The sequence below is a fragment of the Thunnus maccoyii genome, chromosome 1 (assembly GCF_910596095.1).
Source record: "Thunnus maccoyii chromosome 1, fThuMac1.1, whole genome shotgun sequence".
Classification (NCBI taxonomy): Eukaryota; Metazoa; Chordata; class Actinopteri; order Scombriformes; family Scombridae; genus Thunnus; species Thunnus maccoyii.
In genome coordinates, this window is record NC_056533.1 from 23,894,466 (window position 1) to 23,912,549 (window position 18,084).

Here is an 18,084-nt window from a genome sequence, read left to right on the forward strand (position 1 = left end):
TGGACACAATGTAATTTCACTCCAAAAACAAAAGAAACAAAAATAAGTAAATTAAGTGGACAGCAACATTTTTCCCCTGCTTTTCAGTGAGTTTATATTTCTGCCCTTTTTTAAAAAGAATAAGAACAGTTGGACTCTAGTTGCACAATTATGGCAAGGAACCAGGAACTACATTTGGACAGGACCACAATACAGCCTTGATTGTGCATTGTGCAGTACATGTGCTTTGTCATTGAGTGACCAAGCAGAGAGAAAAATGCTTGTAATAGTGACAGTACATTCTTGTCTTTTTAGAGAGGGTGCATGTTACCCACAGTAACACAGGAGTAATACAAGCCTCTGTCTCTTACTGCAGTTTATATCGGCAGTGAACAGAACAGACACATTAAAGACAATATTAGACAACTTTTTTGTGTGTTGTACAAGTATATTGAATACAATTTTAAATATTCATTTAAAGTCAGTAAATATTGGCATTTATATTAATTCATAAGTGATTTTTATGCTTCAGAGACACAAGCAGCTTCATCAAGAATACAATCTCCTCGTAAAGATAACAGAGAGAGAGAGTGAAAGAGAGAGACACTCAGACGCCCTGTGGTCATTTGTACACTGCCGGAGACAATCAGCCATTATAGCCAGTCACATCAGAGCAGGACCATGACACAGCTGCGTCAAGAGAACAGTGGTGGTTACAGACTTTATTGTGGTGCATAAGCATGACTGCTGTCAGCTGCAAACATGTGACCATCATGATAAAGAACACACAACAACAAACATGAAAGCAGAACGTGGTCAACTTCTCAGCCTCTAAAATCAGGAACACAGGAATTTATTTTATACGCTCATGAACCATTTTTTTGTAATTAAACAGTAAATCTGATGTTAATTGTATCTTCCTTGTTATCAAATCCCATAAAACGAGCAACAGTTCATTTATCCTATTAAACTAAGTGCCGTTTGTGTCGAAATAGCCTCATGCGGCTTATGAATTCATGCCATAAAACTCCATTGTTGTACAAAAACTATTTAAACAGTCATACTGTTGCATTGTTGCAACTGTGTTGTAAGGGAAAATTTAACACTGGTACAGCTTTTTTGTTGTTACAGAAATAGTTTTTGGACGATAATGGAGTTGTGCCGCAATGAGGGATAATCTGGCAACACAGACAATACTTGTTAGTTGGATAAATGTATTGTTGGTTTGGTCATTGGTGGAATTTAGAGATAATTATAAAAAGTTGAAATGACAACAGCCTTATCCTTTAATCCATTTAAAAAAAAAAAAAAAAGTCTGTTTCCATAAACTTGCATTTTTGTGTGTATGTTTGTGTGTGTGTGTGTGTGTGTGTTTCTGAGTGTGCTTAAATGAAATATTGACATCCTTTTTGCCAGCTCCTGTGGGTATCAAGGTGAGTGACGAAGTGGAAGATTGACTAGAGAGTGGAACAAGACGGGGAGGGAAACAGAAATGAGAAGGCTGGAAAGGGTGTAGTGTGAATGAAGGAATATACTGTGACTGTGTGGGCACAGAGGAGGAGCAGGAAATACAGAGATGGAGTGTGATATGGGCAGAAATTGGAAAGGGAGAGATGGCTAAACTCTGAAGAGCGAAAGTAGATTTCAAGAAAGTCAATGACGAGAAAGAAGGAGGAGAGAAAGATTGGGGAAAATGGGGAGAACATGTTGGTGTTTAATGGAGGGTGAAGAAAGGTGAAAGGCAGAAAGCGTCCATGGAGGAATAGAGTGCCGGAGGCTATGAGTACCCATTGTTCACACACATTCTGATAATACACAAATTCACACCTACAATAGCAGGCACTGTAAAAAAAACAACAAAAAAAAACACTGCACCACATGCTGAGTGAGGCGTGCAGACAGAGAAAACCAATAGGTGTTTTTTTTTTTTTTTAGCCTCTTTTTCTCCAAATCTAAACTTAATTTAATCAGGGATCTCATTTAAGAAACAGCAGCTGCTGTTTAGGGGTGACATCCTCAAATAAGAAAAACATATTTATGGTAGAATTACTTGGCTTGAAATCTAAAAAGCAGATCGATAACAGATGGTAGTAATAAATACTAGAGGGAACCACAGACATTATGAGAAAATAGGTGCAGAGAGCTTGAATTGTTTCATTTTGTCCAAAGCATCAAGCTTCAGGGTAGCTGGTTCCAGGTAGATGGAGCACAAAATCCACACACAGTCTTTCCCAAATCAGTGCTAATGGAAAAACCTGGAGCATCAATGAGTCTTATGAAGTCTCTGAGGTAGTAAGCAACACAAGATGCTGCATTTCCCACTCATTGGGAATGAACCTTAAATCAGACATCATTATAGTATAGGGTGTAACACACTCATGACTCTTTATAGCAGAAGCGGCCCAGGAAATGAATGGATAGGTGGAAATATCTGCTCCCAGTTAATAGAAAACAGGTCAATGTGCAGTATAATTTACAGTTGCTGTCACAATAGTATCAGTCAGTGCCATATTTATGCATTATTTCTCACTGCCTTTACCGTGTGTATTTCACAAGAGCAAGTAGCTTTGATGATCCTACTCTGATCCATGTAGTCAATGGAAATCTAATCTATGCAGCACAGCAATACTTTGACACTTGGTTAGATTCAGCAGTACAGGATTATGAATATGTAGGAATGGAAATAGTCAAGCTGTGGTCACTGGCAAATAACTTCTGTTGCTTGGTAAAGACGCAAACAAATAAATAACAACTGGGACCAATCTGCTGTCAACTTGAAGCAGTCTTTACTCATTTCAATCACTGGCAGCAGCCAAATGAAGAGTAAGTGCTCTAAGGTTGTGTAAGGAGTGAATCACACTTGTAAGAAGCTGGGAACACATTAAAAATGACTTTTATAATCCGAACCAACGGTAAAAGAAATGTGACATCGCACTCATGCACATCACAGTCCTAGAAAAGCACACAGTGTTCAATTTTTGGTCATTAACTGCCTCAAACTACAGGATGACATTGTCTATTTGTTTCCAGCTAAAGGGAGGAAATTCACAGAAGAGTGAGCCTGTAAATACACGATGAGCTGTTGACAAAGAAAAAGAAATCTGCATCCACGTGGAAATCTGATGGCAGATGGGCACAGAATTGCCAAACAAGAGCAACGACTCCCACCTGATCTGTATAATTCAACCCATCATGTAGAAGATGATATTTTCAATCAGACTGTATTTACCAGAGAAACCAAAGAAGTGAAGTCAATATTGAAAGTCTGTTTTTGTATAGAAGGTTAACAAGTGTAGGAGTTTTGGTAAATTAAATGTTTATTGATGTGGTCTTGTCTTTTCTGTGTTACATCTGTGAGTAGTAAAGGAACATCTTAGTGTTTTATTTTTGCTGTTTGTCCATTGTTTCTATCGGCAATGATATCATTGAACCCACCAAAATAATTGCTGAATTCTGATGTGATAACATTGCTACAATGAAGTCAGAAGGGGGAAGAAATACAAGCAGTCGGTCGATACATATTAGCCAGATTATCCACTTGATTTGGAGGTAAAGTGCTAAGAGAAAGTTTGGTTATAATTTCTCATAGCAAAGGAAAACTGTGTGTGTGTTCAACTATGGAAAGTACAGTTGGCCAAAGTTGAGCCAGGAAGTCAGTTTGTAAATTATAATGGATGTTTACAAGAGACAGTTGGTGTATTAATTTTACCTTTTGTTTTCATTTACTCTTCCATAAACAGTAAGGTTAGTAACTGAGTTAAACAGGGTTCTCCAAACATCTTTTCACAATGTGCAGCTGAGTCAGGTGCTCCTCAGATAAAGGACAGCAAACTGGGTGAATACTGGAGCTCACTGGTTTATTTACAGCCTTTAAAGTCCAACTAAAATTATACTGCATTTAATCTACTACAAATACTACTAATACATATCTGCTCTGTCACTTGTCTTGTGTTTTCTTTTTGAGAAGAAAAAAATAGAAACCAAAAAGGAGAAATTTATATTTTAAATTAATTGATTTCATTATTGTGACTCTTAGTTTTATATTATTTTGATAAAATACTGTTCCATCAACTGCTTACATATATGGAGTCCTTACTTCGATAACAGCAAATCAAATCTTGTATAAAGCGATAATTTATCATTCTGTCATGGTCAGAGCAGGTGGTCTCACTGAGCCTGATGAACACATCTCTTGTCCTGCACCTCAGCTTGTTGGTGAATGAGCCACCAAACAACCATTCACCGAGGAAAAGTGCACCGCTAACATCAGTTAGCAGGCGAGATGGCTAATTAGCTGCTCAGCTGCAGCACATTAAACAGCACATAAAGATACCTGCAATGTCACTTTGGATCTATTAGATGCTGGTTTGGTTGTTGCTCTTCAAAATCCCTGTTAGTGACATTATCTGTCACACTTTCTGATATTTCCCTAAAGACCTTTTTTCTTCATTCTAATAATACAAAACTTTTAACAATACATTTAAAAAACGTAAACATTATTTTTGACCGCAAGGAGGGATGATCAAATGTGATTTCAGTTGTACTTTAATAGTGCCATCGGACGTTTTACTACTCCTGTGTCTTCATCAGTCAAAATGCATAACACAAATACATAAACTGTGCAGACAACCTAGAATATCTATAAACTTGTCAGTGGATAGTAGGTCAAACACAATTTAGAATCTTTTAGATAGTGGATCCAATGTCGTAATCAAAAAAGATTTAAAACCGGTTCTTCTTTATAGTGATGTTGCCATGTTACCAAATCTCATCAATCACTTTGATGATTACAGTGTCATTATTACTGGTTGGGAACGATGGCCAGAAATACAAAAATAAGGCCCAAGTTGTATGAAACTAGAAATTCCCCATTAATGCACACACAGGAACATAATACTGTACATATGAATGTCTGCCCATCTGTGTTTTCATATCAATCACCTCTTACAGCATCTGCTCTGTGTTCTTGCTCCCAGGTTCTGCTCTCTGGACTGATCGGAGTGGTGTCATGGAAGAGGCCGCTCTCTCTTGTGGTAAGTGTCCTCTGAACGCCCACGCTCAGCTGCTAATCTGACAGCCACGAACAAAACACTAACGCACAAGAGGGTGCCTTTTTATTAGGATGATGGGAATGACGTTAATGTGACGAGTCATGAGACACATACTTGTCTGAAACAGATGTTGAGAATACAACATGACACGAGAATGTCAATCATGACAAAGCATAAGACATGGCAAATACTGAACCTGATTACCACAACATGTATGGATCAGTCACATATTTAATTAACAACAGGAAATAACAGTAGGTTGGAACATGTCTTCACCTTTCTTCAATTTGCTGTGTTAAAGAAATTATTAGGGCTGTAGTCAACCAAAGAAAATCTTGGTCGACTAAAATCGTACATAAACTTCAACTAATTGATTAGTCACGCGCGCGCGCGCGCGGGGGGGGGGAGGAAGATGTAATGGGACAGAGTGCACAGTAAACTCGGCTGCCACATATTTCTCTGTTCTGTATTGCTCTGTTTTGTGTCTTCAGGTTATGTTAACCCATTGTTGCTAACTTTGGAGCTAACCCCCTTCACTTTTCCAGCATTTGGGGAAACAACAGACGTGACTTTTTAGCATTTATTAACCAACATACTGTAGTCTGTACTGTACATCTACTGCCAGACTGACAACTTACTACTAACCTTTTCCTTTGCCCCGCTCGCATTTACCGTCACTTCTCTGCCCCTCGCTCTTTCCCACTCGCTAAACAAACATACTCCTTAACGGAGCCACGCTACCAATAGTTTCCCAGGCAACGACTCCCAAACGTTATCGATTTCTGAATGAATGGATATTCAAATATTAAAAAATATTTTTTGGGGGCTGGCGGTGGTTCTCATTGTGTCATTATGGAGAAACACAGATTCAGTAAACGTTCAGTAAACGTTGAGTACAGTTAGACCCTGCAGTCTCCTTATGAAAATAACACGGAGATTATTCGACCAATGAGAATTTAGTCGGACGAGAGCATATCGACCAACTAATCGACCAGTCAACCAGCAGACTACAGCCCTAGAAATTATGGGACTTAAATGATGCATTGAGTTAACTATTGCAGCATTGTACTTTTGCTATAACAAAACTCGCACAAATCATTGTTCATTTACTATGAAAATCAATCACTTATTTTTTAATACATGCATTTCTAAACCTGCAAATAGTCCTTAAGATGCTATCTCAGCATACTAACACAACGTGACAAAGTGCTGAGAAGCCCAAACTCTGTTGCTGGTCATACTTGTGGTTTAGCAGCTGTAGACACTGTAACTGTCTGTGAACGCAGTTTCAACTTTTGGGGCATGCTCAGGTTGTGTTAAAATCCCTGGATCACAGCTTCAGTGTTGTATGTTTTCACAGCCGCTGACCTGGAAACCACAAGACCAAAGTCAGCTAGATGTCTTAGCAGTTTTCACTTTTCTTGTGTCTGCTTGCACAGATGAAAAATCGATGAACTGTGTTGCTCAAGTTCAAACAGATGTAATATCACTCTGGATAGAAACCTTTTTGCTGCTTTTGTCTGCAACACTTGCTGAGCAAAGATCATAGATGGTGAATCTGCGCTTTATCAAACTTCTAAAAGTTACTTTTTTTTTTTTTTTACTCAAGTGAGAGATAAAAGTAGAAATCCTTCGCTTTTACTCCTACTCACAAGCTTAAAAATACAAGCCACTTATCAAAATTTCAGAAAGCTCCAATGGGCTCTGAAGTTAGCCTAGATAGCTGCAGTGCAGAAACAGAGGTGAGCACCTTCTGAGACACGGTTTGGAGTGATTGTGCAATGTGTTATTGATCATGATGAGTTATATGTTAGCTGAAGCTATATGTATAACTCAGAATAGGGTAGCTTTAGTCCAATATTTGGATTGTATTGAACATTTGAGATGTTACACGCCCATTTCTCTCTTTTTTGCATTCAATAAGGGTACAAAAAAGAAGAATAAAGCTGGCACTGATTTCATTTGCAATGACCTTCCATGTCTCTTTATTGTCTGCGCTTGTCAGTGTGGTACTAAATTATCAAATTCTTTCCTCTTTTCCATTTTAGCCAATTTCCAATTATTCTATCCCTGTTTATATATCATAAATATATGAGATTGATGTTGATTTCACATGTTACTTGCTACTGGAGATATTCATGATTTCACACAAACAAAATTAACTTAAATTTTTTTTTTGCAGAATAACATATCACTGGGGAAAATGTAAGAATTCTTGTTAAAGAAGTCTGCCATAACAGTGCCCAAATTACTTTAATTGACTGTCATGTAGTGCATATTGTAGCCCACATTCCTCTCACATGTGTTCCTAATGTATTACATTACATAAATCATATTTTTTTCCCTCTTTCACTACAAAATGACATGCAGAGATGCATATTAGTCCACTTATGATTGGAGATGATCTCTCTCTGTGTCTACATGTCGTTCAATCTTTCTGTTCTTTAAAGTACAGATCAGTGTTGGGGTAAAGCATCAACTACAAGCCCCTGCCCAATTCTATTTCATGCTCTCTTAATGCCACAAATAATCTCATCTCATTTCTGCAGCTTAACTACAGCGTGTTCTACCCCTCCTCTCTCACTGCGTATCATTTGTCTCGCTCCCTTTACTTTTATCACTTTGCTTCCCTGCTACACATATCTGCATCTTTTCCCCTTCACATTTCTACCCCCATACCCCTCCCCCCTTCTTCTCTTCCCTTTTGTGTAACGTTAGACCAAAGAAAGAGATTTGAATCATACTAGCTCCTGGGGATCAAAGGAAATATCCCATCATTGAGGTGTGAGTAGAAATTGGTCACACGTTGTGCACAGTAAAAGAGTTAAATCCTCTTAGCTCCTTTTCCTTAAAAAGCACGACTAATTTACTGGAATAGTCCGTGCCAGCTAGTATACAGAGATGTCAGTCCATGGTCACTGCTTCCTGTCTTTAGAGGGGTCTAACAGGTAATATCTGGCATGGTTTTTGCGACTGTTGCTGTAGCTTGTAATGTTCAGTCTTGACAGGCGAGTGTTTCCATTTCTGGCTTTGATCCAGCGCTGACTGGCAGGTGACTAATACACCGGCTGGACTCTTTCAGTCCTGGCAACGCTGTGCCAACCCATCTGCCAATGTGGGTGGCCATTATGGGGATTTTTTCCCTATCTTTATTCAAGAGTGTGTTCTTTCAATTTGAAGCATGATTTATTGATTTCACGTTCAGATTTTGTAATTCTTTTTCTTAAACCCTGCCCTCGCGCTAAAATAGCCCCTGCTTGGGCTTATATTTGCTCTGCTTCTGCTCAGACTGTATGCTTGCACTCAGTTATATTGTTGCTTGCACAGGTTTCTGCTCCAGCTTCAGCCTTTCTCCTTGCACTCAGGCTTCTTCTACGCGCTTGTGAAACGTTTGCTCTCAGATTTCTGCTCTGCTCTCAGATTGTTTGTGCAACAACCCTGTCAAAATTCCCCAACCAATAGAATGCCAGGTGTTGTGTTGCCCAATGAGATGATTGCTGCCACCTTGTGGGCACATTCGCTTTACTTCTTAGAGCGGTTAGTCTTTAACAAGATTCATCTTCTCCTGCCATCCAGGGCTTTATTAAATGTACTTCCCTTGCTTTCTTATACAACTTTTGGAATAAAAGGACAGTTAATATATATACCATGGCCCATACTTTTTACTATTACAGCTACATATAATAGTAGCTGTATAGCACACCGGCCTCCTGTCGGAGAAAACAATGTCACCTTCATGACTCAGAAGTGGGGGCTCGCCAAAGTCAAGGAAATCAAATAAGTTTTTTTTTTATTTTAATGGTGCTACTGTATTACTTCCTTCAAATTGAACTGGTTAAGTCAAATTTGTGGCACAATAATACATCCATGATAAAATGCTTGGCTTTCAAGTGCAAAAATCCAATGGAAGTGACGTTTTTGCACTCCCGAGCACCTTGCCTCTCTCCCGCTAACGTCAACAAACGACTGGTGTAATGACACAACAAAAACATAGCTATCTGACCAGAAACACCCCGCAAAAATTAGCTCTCCAGCTAATGAAACAGCTAGCTGCCTCCATCAGCCACTACACATTTCACAACAAAACACCCTGCAATGACAAGTCGCCCACTCCTGAGCACACACAGCTAAAACAACATTATTTCCTCAACAAAGGAGCAGAAAACAAGCTCCAGAGCAATAGCAGAACATAGCTTACCCCTTTTGTTTTTCCTCTTGGTAATCCAAAGGTCGTAATAAGCACACATTTCACAACAAAACCGCAGCACCTTGCTCCCCGACTACGAGACTTCAGTCGTCTGAGTTAGTCAAATAAAGTGGATATCTTCCACAGTTAGTCTTTTTAGTAAAAAAAGAGTGTGTGTCATGACGGACAGTTCTTTTCATTTGAACTGTGGTAGAGGATTGTAACAAAAAGAGGGAATTTGGCATGAAAAAGACTAACTTGATTTGACTAAGTTGGATGTGGATTTTGTCCCCATACATTAAGAAAATCATCAATGTTCATTTGAGTGCCTGACTATTGTCTTAAGACAGACTTGAAAAATTGCAGTAAAACTTGCAGTAACAGAATAGCGGAAACAAGCTACAGTATGAACACAACACTGTATTATTATATTTAATTTGATATGGCAAATTTATCAGCAAACTGTTGCCTATTTACACATCTAGTGGACGGAGAGGAACATTAACTTTCATTTGGAATTGTGTTTGAGTTCACCTGGTTCATCTTTTTGCTCTGTTCTGCCCTCCAGTAGCTCCTGAGTGTGTATAAAAGCCAATAAAGCTCACTACAAGTGACCCCTTTCAAATACAAGCAATCATGGGATCCATCATTGAAATAAAAATATTTATTGTTGCCGTGTTAAGGTTCAGGGAAATTGTGATGGTCATTTTTTTATCACTTGATGACATTCTATACTAAATGATGAATCGATTAATCAATAATAATAATACTAATAATTGACAGATTATGAAAAACACAACCCTAAAAAAATTGGTATAAAATAAATAAAATAAAATAAATTGTATTTTGATTGGAATGATCTGTCAGTATATTCAGACATTTAGAAATGTTTGCAGTACTTTGAGTACTGAGTTAGGAAGGCAGATATGAGATATAAATAGAAGAGGCGAGACAGAGTTTAGAGGAAAGCTTGTGCAACATCTTTGGCTCTGACACATTGCAGTCAAGTCAGCGCACGACGCAGAGTGCAATGTTCAGATGGTTGGAGACAGGATGTTTAAATGCCACAGTTGAAAAACAGGTACACCATTATAGAGAAAGTAGTCGTGTCGAATATGAAATTCTGTCTGCTCCAAACTTTCCTTGTAAACTCAAATGCATTAAAGATATATTGATATATTGTGCTCAGTGGAATGAGAAAACACAGCATGTCTGTTCAAGAGAAATCCTCCTCTTCCACCTGAAATAGCTAATAAATATTGTTGTTTTCTATCCAGTCTGGTCTGCAGCATTAGTGCCACAGCAGATTTATCTGTACCACTGAGAGCCAGGAGACAGACAAGTCTACCTGCATTGTTCTGCTGTTTGTGATTGTGATGGATTATGTGTGGAGAGTGAGACAGGAAGACGGAGTGAGAGTTAGAGGGCAGTAAGTTTGCCCTCTCAGGAAACAAGACAGGGATAGTCTGCAGTAGGCAGCCCAGTATTTGTATTTGTATTTGTTGAGGCAGCAAAGTTATTTGTATTTGAGTAAAAGTGGAAATAGGTATAACGATCCTGTTTGTGTTTTTATTACACTCCTAATTTTAGGATATTAAAGTCATAGACTGTATAAAATATGGACGTAGTCACTGTGATGTCACCCATGGGTTTGCGAACTGCAGTTTTGAAGCCTTGAGTGTAGCGATTTGACCGTCGCCATCTTGGATTTGGCCGTCGCCATGTATGATTTTTGGAGCCAGAAGTGACCATATTCGGATGAGAGGGTCGAACTGACCATAGCGCTAGTTGCTAGGTTAGCACGGTGCATTTACAATCTGTGGTTAACAGTGACAATGCTAATGCTAATGCTAATTTTCGCTAGCGAAAACAGGCCTAAAAAATTTAAAACAAAATGTACTCACCGGAAAAACTGATCATCTGACTCATTGATGGGTCTTTTATTACAACCAAACACTGAACAAGACTTTTTTTGGCCGACCAAAATAAACTTTAGTGAACTGAAAACACACTGTGAAATAGCAGCAGCTACGCCTATACGCAATGATTACATTACATAAGCAAAGCTGTCGCTGTAGTAGCAACTTGTCAGTCACAACATAGCCACGTCCTAAAACATATGCTGCTTTATTGTCTATTTTACTCTAAATGGGGCCATAATTTACAAAATGAACAACATGCTGCATTGAAGAAGACTTGGCACTAGTGATTGAGACCATAAGCTCATCAGGAAACAGTTTACAGAGGTAATAAATCAAGAGAGAAGTAGGGTCATTTTCTCATAGACTTCCATGCAATCGGACTTCTTTTTGCAGCCAGTGGAGCCGCCCCCTAATGGCCAGTAGATAGAATGCAGGTTTTTGGCACTTCTGCATTGGCTTCACTTTTCAGCCCCGGAGGTTGCTTGCTTAAAATAAATGTTTTCAATAAACTATTACAATAATTATGAACATGTAATATTGGTTTATGGTTTTCGTAAACCCAGCAATGAACACGTATAACCATAAACATCATTAAAAAGAAAATCATTTTAAAACTAACATTTAGTTTCTAATCTACACTCAATCCAATAAACTAACCTCCAAACTAATAAATACCTATGTGAACATTGTGAATATCTTTTATGCATTGCATAGGCTAACATTTAAAGTTACTGTGGGCAGTGCTGCTCAGTAATGTTACACACACACACATACACATATACTCCGTTCAGTGTCACATTAGCACAAGCAGGTGGAGCACAAATACCCACTGCGCTCAAATGAGGTAAACCAGCTATTTCACATGTTTTTTTTCTTCCCAAAAACAAATAATTATTAAAATATTTTTAGAAAATAAATATTTGTAAAAACCCACTATTTGTGCTTTGCTGAATACCATATTCAGATTCGACTCCACCGCTAGTCTGCAGTATACAGTATCTGTCTCAGGAAGTCTCAACTGCTATTGCTTCATTGTTTGTTTTGTTACTAGTTTCTTTAAAGTTTAAGAATATACAGTATACACAATACACACCTCTACATACTTACTCAAATACTGTATATTTAATGTGAAGTTATTTCTATTTTATGACCATGCACCATCATAGGTTCCAGGCCAACTGGGGGCCTTCATTTCTTGTTATTTCTCCTCTACCACTATCTAATAAAGGCATTCATTGGCCCAAAATGAATTTTTAAAAGATAGCGATTCATTGTATTTCCCAGAATAACACAGTCATTTATCTTCCAGATTTTAGTTCATGTATATATCAATTTGGCTGTTTCATTCATAAAACTAGAAAGCACTATTTATACTACACTGACCTGATATGTCTCTGGTGTCAAACATAGCATGCATGTGGAGAAAGGCAAAGCCGTCTTGAGGTGAAACATTCACTGCACTTGTGTCAGGAGGGTAAAAGAGTTTAACATGTGCAGTTACATTAATGTTTCCACAGTGATGGAAGTACAAGTTGTCCTTCAGTGACAGAATAAAGGGTTGGAGCAGGGATGTGTAGCTGAACCACGGTCTGAATGTCATGCAGTACTTCTCTGTATCACCAACTACATATACATGGACCTCAACAGTAGGACTACAGAGCTTATTCAATTTCTAACATTAAAGTTTTCTGTTACATTGCTACTAAAGATTACTCTTCATGCTTTTAAAAATGTGTTGTTATGCTTTATGTTGTAGTAAACTATAGACGATACTGCATGATAACAACAAGCAAATCAATTATTACATTCCAAAATACTGTGAAAAGTCAGATAGTTAGTCATATAAACCCCATTTACACCTGGTATTAACATAGAATCAGTTAATGAAAAGTGTAAATGCACACAGACTTTATTGTTATAGGAATGTGATTGGATCGGCTAGACAACATTTGGAGGTCATCAGGCTCGCATCGTGATCTGATCTCAGCCAGGTGTAAATGCAATCCTTACAACGTGACCACTTTCATAAGAAAAAAAAAATCACCCAACAGGTTGAAAGGTCACGTAACTCCGCCTCTTCCTGCCAGCTTAAGCAAGCCGGGCAAAATCTACGAGTAGTATCGGTGGCTAAAAGTCTTCCCTCGCAAAAAATGAAAGACACACGTCCCATCACAATGTGGGTGGAACTGAGAAAACGAGAGTGCATTTTAATATCAAATATAAATGCAAAGACCTATAGATTGGATATTATTATCCAGATACAGATCACATGTTAATACCAGGTATAAATGGGGCCTTAGTTCGATTAAGCTGTACACATGTCTAAAATGTCTCAATTTCTATATTTGTAAAATGTCTATATTTCATTATGCTTACTCCAACTTTGATCTAGTTTAGGCTAATCAGAAAAATGCCATTTACAAAGTATTTCATTGTATTGTTAAGTGTTACCATATCGTCTTCATCGGGTTGCTGTAATACTGTAATATTCTGTGGAAAAAGCGGAGAAAACATTTTCTTTACCACAAACTCTATGAATTAGAAGTCTTTCATTTTACATTGAATTACTGTCAGAAAATCCACTATGATATATTAATAAACTGTGCTATGAAGGTCTATCTGGATGCCTGTGAGTGCTCAACCTACTGTATGCCCCGAGAATATTAAAGATGCATCTCTACTGGGAAAATCTCTTTTCAGGGCTGGCCTGCTTTTCTCATTGTTTTCAATTGAAACGAGACACTGCTGTACATCCTCAAGAGTGCCTCAAGCTAAGCATGTTTTCAGCTCTCATAACACTGTGCACTCCTGAGGAATACTTCAATGATTGCCAACAATAGCCATGACCAGCACTTCTTGAACTGCAATCGCTGCTAAAAAAAAAAAAAAAAAAGAGGCGTCCAGTAATCAGGCAAATGTTTCATCTCTTCATGACAGTCACCTCAGTGTGGTGTTGCTCTCCAATGCATCCATTAACCTTTAGAGTGACAGGTTGGACCTGGAGCATGTTTCTTGCCTGATCCGAGGGATATACTCATCCCTGTGGTGCAAGCCCTAACAGGCCTGGGACACTAAAAACAATCACTCATGTTTGATCTGTAAAGATACCTCTGATTAGATCCTGCCATCATATTCTATCACCCCCATATTTCTTACACCTTTTATCATTGTTCCTGCAGCTTTTTTCAACTGCACTCCTACTGGATACATAAACATGCACATGCTGCACATACAGCCCTGTAGCTATACCATGGAGGATACAGAGGTCATGTCCACTGTGAATTTGGAGGTTTCAGGAACCTGGAGGGGAATTTACACTCTACAATTACAAAAATAATACTTGGTGGATGTTTTATAGGCTGATTCCAGTATATCTATACTCTATGTATATACAGCACATTCTAATATATTTAGGCAAATAAATTGAGTTTTATTCCTGACAGTGCGGTGTTGAGAGTGTCATAGGAAATACATTTACAGGTAATATAACTGAACAGTTAACAGTTAAAATGTTTATTTTTGTTGTCTGGTGTAAATGTTCTTGGATGGCTCAGACTCAGAGCCTCATTGTTTCTAAAACCCCGGCTATGTGCCTACACATGTCAACACACATGTACAACCACGCGCTCTTATGTCAAGCAACAAAGTTTCATTGCAATGGTTGCTGAACACTCATTCATGCGTTAGTGTATGTGTGTGACAATACTTTCACGCATCAATACTCATACACAAGCACAATTGTGCACATTTCTTCACTAAAAAGGAGCAAAAAGATGAAAACAGCGGAGTACTTTTGCAGCTAGGAATATGTTTCCCCACTAACACTGCTGCAGCGTCTATCAGGTAACAGCTCGTAGTCACCAAGGCAACCCTGAGGCTACGAGGAGTTATGCTCACAGACTAACAGTTATGACTCAGGCGTGAGGAATCCTAAAATAGTGCCTGAATCTTTCAGAGCTCACAGCTTGTCAGAGAAACATGAGAGAAACACTTTTAATGAAAAACAAGACAATTAAACGGTTAATTTTGTTTAAGTATTATTTTTTTCACAAGGTAATTTGGCACAAACTTAGAACTTAAACTTTGTATTTTAGTGTTTTAAACCTCACCAGGGAGGTTTAGATTAGTTTATCTAGTGAAAAATAAGATGTGACCTCTCCACCAGTTGCGGCCTAAGTGTTTTTCACCAAATTTGCCACATGAAATCTTTTCCTTTCCTGTTCATTTTTGACACATTTCATTAATCAAAACAATTATTACCATACTTGCTGCACATGCAAGAGCAGGCAAGAGCCTCATATAGCAAATGTATCTGCAATTTGCGAGTGACATTTGTGAAACAAAATTGCATTTATGAAACAAGGGCCCTGGACACACCATGTAGGATGTATATTTTTGATAGGAAGGTGAGGTTTGGTTTGGAAAAAAATGACAGAAATGAGTAGATTGGATGAAAGGTTGGAGTAAGTATAGCGAGAGGGAGACATGTATAGACTAAACCAGGAATAATTTGTGAGTTTAAAAATTGTGCTGTGGAGAACTATTGGGTGTGTGTGAGGAGTGCCAGGGCTTGTTGGCCCTCCCTAAAACTTCCAGTGCAGCTTAATTTGACAAATGTGTGTGTGTGTGTCTGTTCATCTTAAATCGGATACAGAAAGTAGTGTGTGTGATTTACTGCACCATTTCAGTGACATGATGATGGTGAAGACTTCCTGGGGATAAATCTGAGTTAAGGCCAGATCTGTTCAGCACTCAACACTGACGCTGCTCATAACACACACACACACACACACACACACACACACACACACACACACACACACACACACACACACACACACGAACATGGTGCCCACTGCAAGGTCATGAGGGCATAAAATTCCACCTTTTTTCACTCAGACACACATACACTCACACACACATACTCACGCTCACCCCATCTCCAAATATCTGGCTAACGATTCACACAAATCACCAACACACATCATAACCATAGACTTTCCATTATGATCACATAACTACAGTAAGGCCAGCAGGACAGCGGTGAAAGGGTTTACGAGGGGCTCTCTGTGACAGCCTGTGACCCTGACAGGCCATAAACATTACTGTAGCGGATGAAAAAGGGAGGGAGAGAGAGAGAAAGATGGCTCACTGACTGATTGCGATGGAGGAAACAGACATCTCCACAATGGTGGAATAAAGATTTATAGTCAAACACCACAACAACAAAAAATCAAAACGACACAGTTGCGAGGGACATTTTTTAAAATCATCCAGTTAATGAAATGATTAAAAAGATCATCAGAGCAGTATAGGCAGAGACTGTCCAGCCCAGTTTCGCCCTCCAATAGTTGAGCATTTTTCATACAGACCTAAATGGACAAATTAATCCTCTAATTAGGAGTGAAATTAGCCCATTAGCAGCCTCTGTTCCTGGCTCTGTGGCCAGTAGGGATTGGATTGTGCGTGTTTGTGTTCCTACACTGCAGCTCTGAGCCTGCCTCAGCTATAAGCGGACTAACTTATTGCTTTGGGGCCCTGGTCGTTGGCCCAAGACAGACAATGTTGGACTCCGCCTTAATCCTAAATTGTTTTGATGTCCTTCCCCTTTTCTCTCAGCTGCCTCCTTGAAAACCACACGGTCAATTTAATGTTTTGTGACTTTTAGAAATCTCTTTGCTACAAAATTACAACTGAGAAATATATTGTTTGATGTAAACAGATATGAGTTAGACATAAGGTACATGATTTTAAAAGTCTCCCTATTTTGGATTTTGTGTGTTTGTGTACATAAACAAGGGGATATTCTCTGGTTTATACACCCACCACTATCAGGCCTTCTGAGGCTGGTGTTATAGCTTTCATTCATGAATAGCTAATGAGAAACAAAAGCACAATGATGAGAAACTGCTGCTTTTAGTCTTCAGTGGTTTGGTTGTCTTTTGATCATAATAACCCCACAGCGGATTATTTATAGCGGTGTGGTTCATAGTATGCTGTAAATATAAATACAGTGGTGGGGGGTAACATGGTTGTAATGCTGTCCACATGTGTGAAAATTTTGCAGCTTTATTTCTTTTTTTTTTCTGCACATGTATAAGTGTTAATATATGGAAAGATGATCATTATTGCAGCTTTGTTTTTTTCTGTGAAGAGCAGAAGCGGTTGAACAGAAACTTTCCATCTTCTAATATTAGCAAATATCTGCTCGCCTAAAATGATAAGCCTCGTGTCCACAAGGTAAACTACAGAAAGCAGCAAAAAACAGCACCATCTGGTACAGCTAACTGCCCCCCCCCCACACCCACCCCACCCCACACACACGCACACATCAACAGCTTTCTGCCGTGCACATAAAAACAAGCAAACAAACAAGTTATTGTTTTCACACAGAGTTGATAATCTTGAATTTATTAATGTCATTATGTGTTTACCCGTCATCTGCACATGTTTCATATGTCAGGCTGATGAGTTTCAACACACAGCAGGATAATTATCAGAGTTTGTCAGGCAGAGTTTGCCTGCATTTATGTCCACTCCAGACTTTATTTGGCAATGTAAATTGTGATTTTTAAGCGGTTTGTAACGCACACTTTATTCAGTTTCTTTGTCTGCTCTTTAATGCTGCCATTATCAATACTGTTATTTAATAATGGATAAAATGATACAGTATGTGTGATTTTTAAGAGGTCATAAAGAGTTTGCTCGTAGTGATGAACCTTTAGAGAATTATCACCTGACTCTGCAGTTATGCTCAGCTTTATGGAGCTTTATGGCGTCTTTCAACTCATTGTTTTTTTTGTTTTTTCTGGCCCACAACTTTACTGGCTCACCTTCACAGCTCTCACGTTGTTGTTTCCAGATGCAGCAGGCAGCTGTCTTCAGAAAAAAACATGAGACATGACTCTAAATGAATAGTAATGTTTCTCAGTATCCGCTGGATGTG

The 18,084-nt window shown here is 38.6% G+C and overlaps 1 protein-coding gene across 4 annotated transcripts in view; it reads left to right on the forward strand.

Annotated features, from left to right (window-relative positions):
• The window catches only part of fam189a1 (family with sequence similarity 189 member A1), a 92,934-nt gene that overhangs the window by 35,762 nt on the left and 39,088 nt on the right, over positions 1–18,084 (forward strand). For all 4 annotated transcript variants that reach the window (XM_042390960.1, XM_042391176.1, XM_042391099.1 and 1 more), the window contains exon 3: positions 4,956–5,012. In XM_042390960.1, coding sequence (XP_042246894.1) covers positions 4,956–5,012 — 57 coding nt within the window. The remainder of the gene's footprint in view (positions 1–4,955; positions 5,013–18,084) is intronic.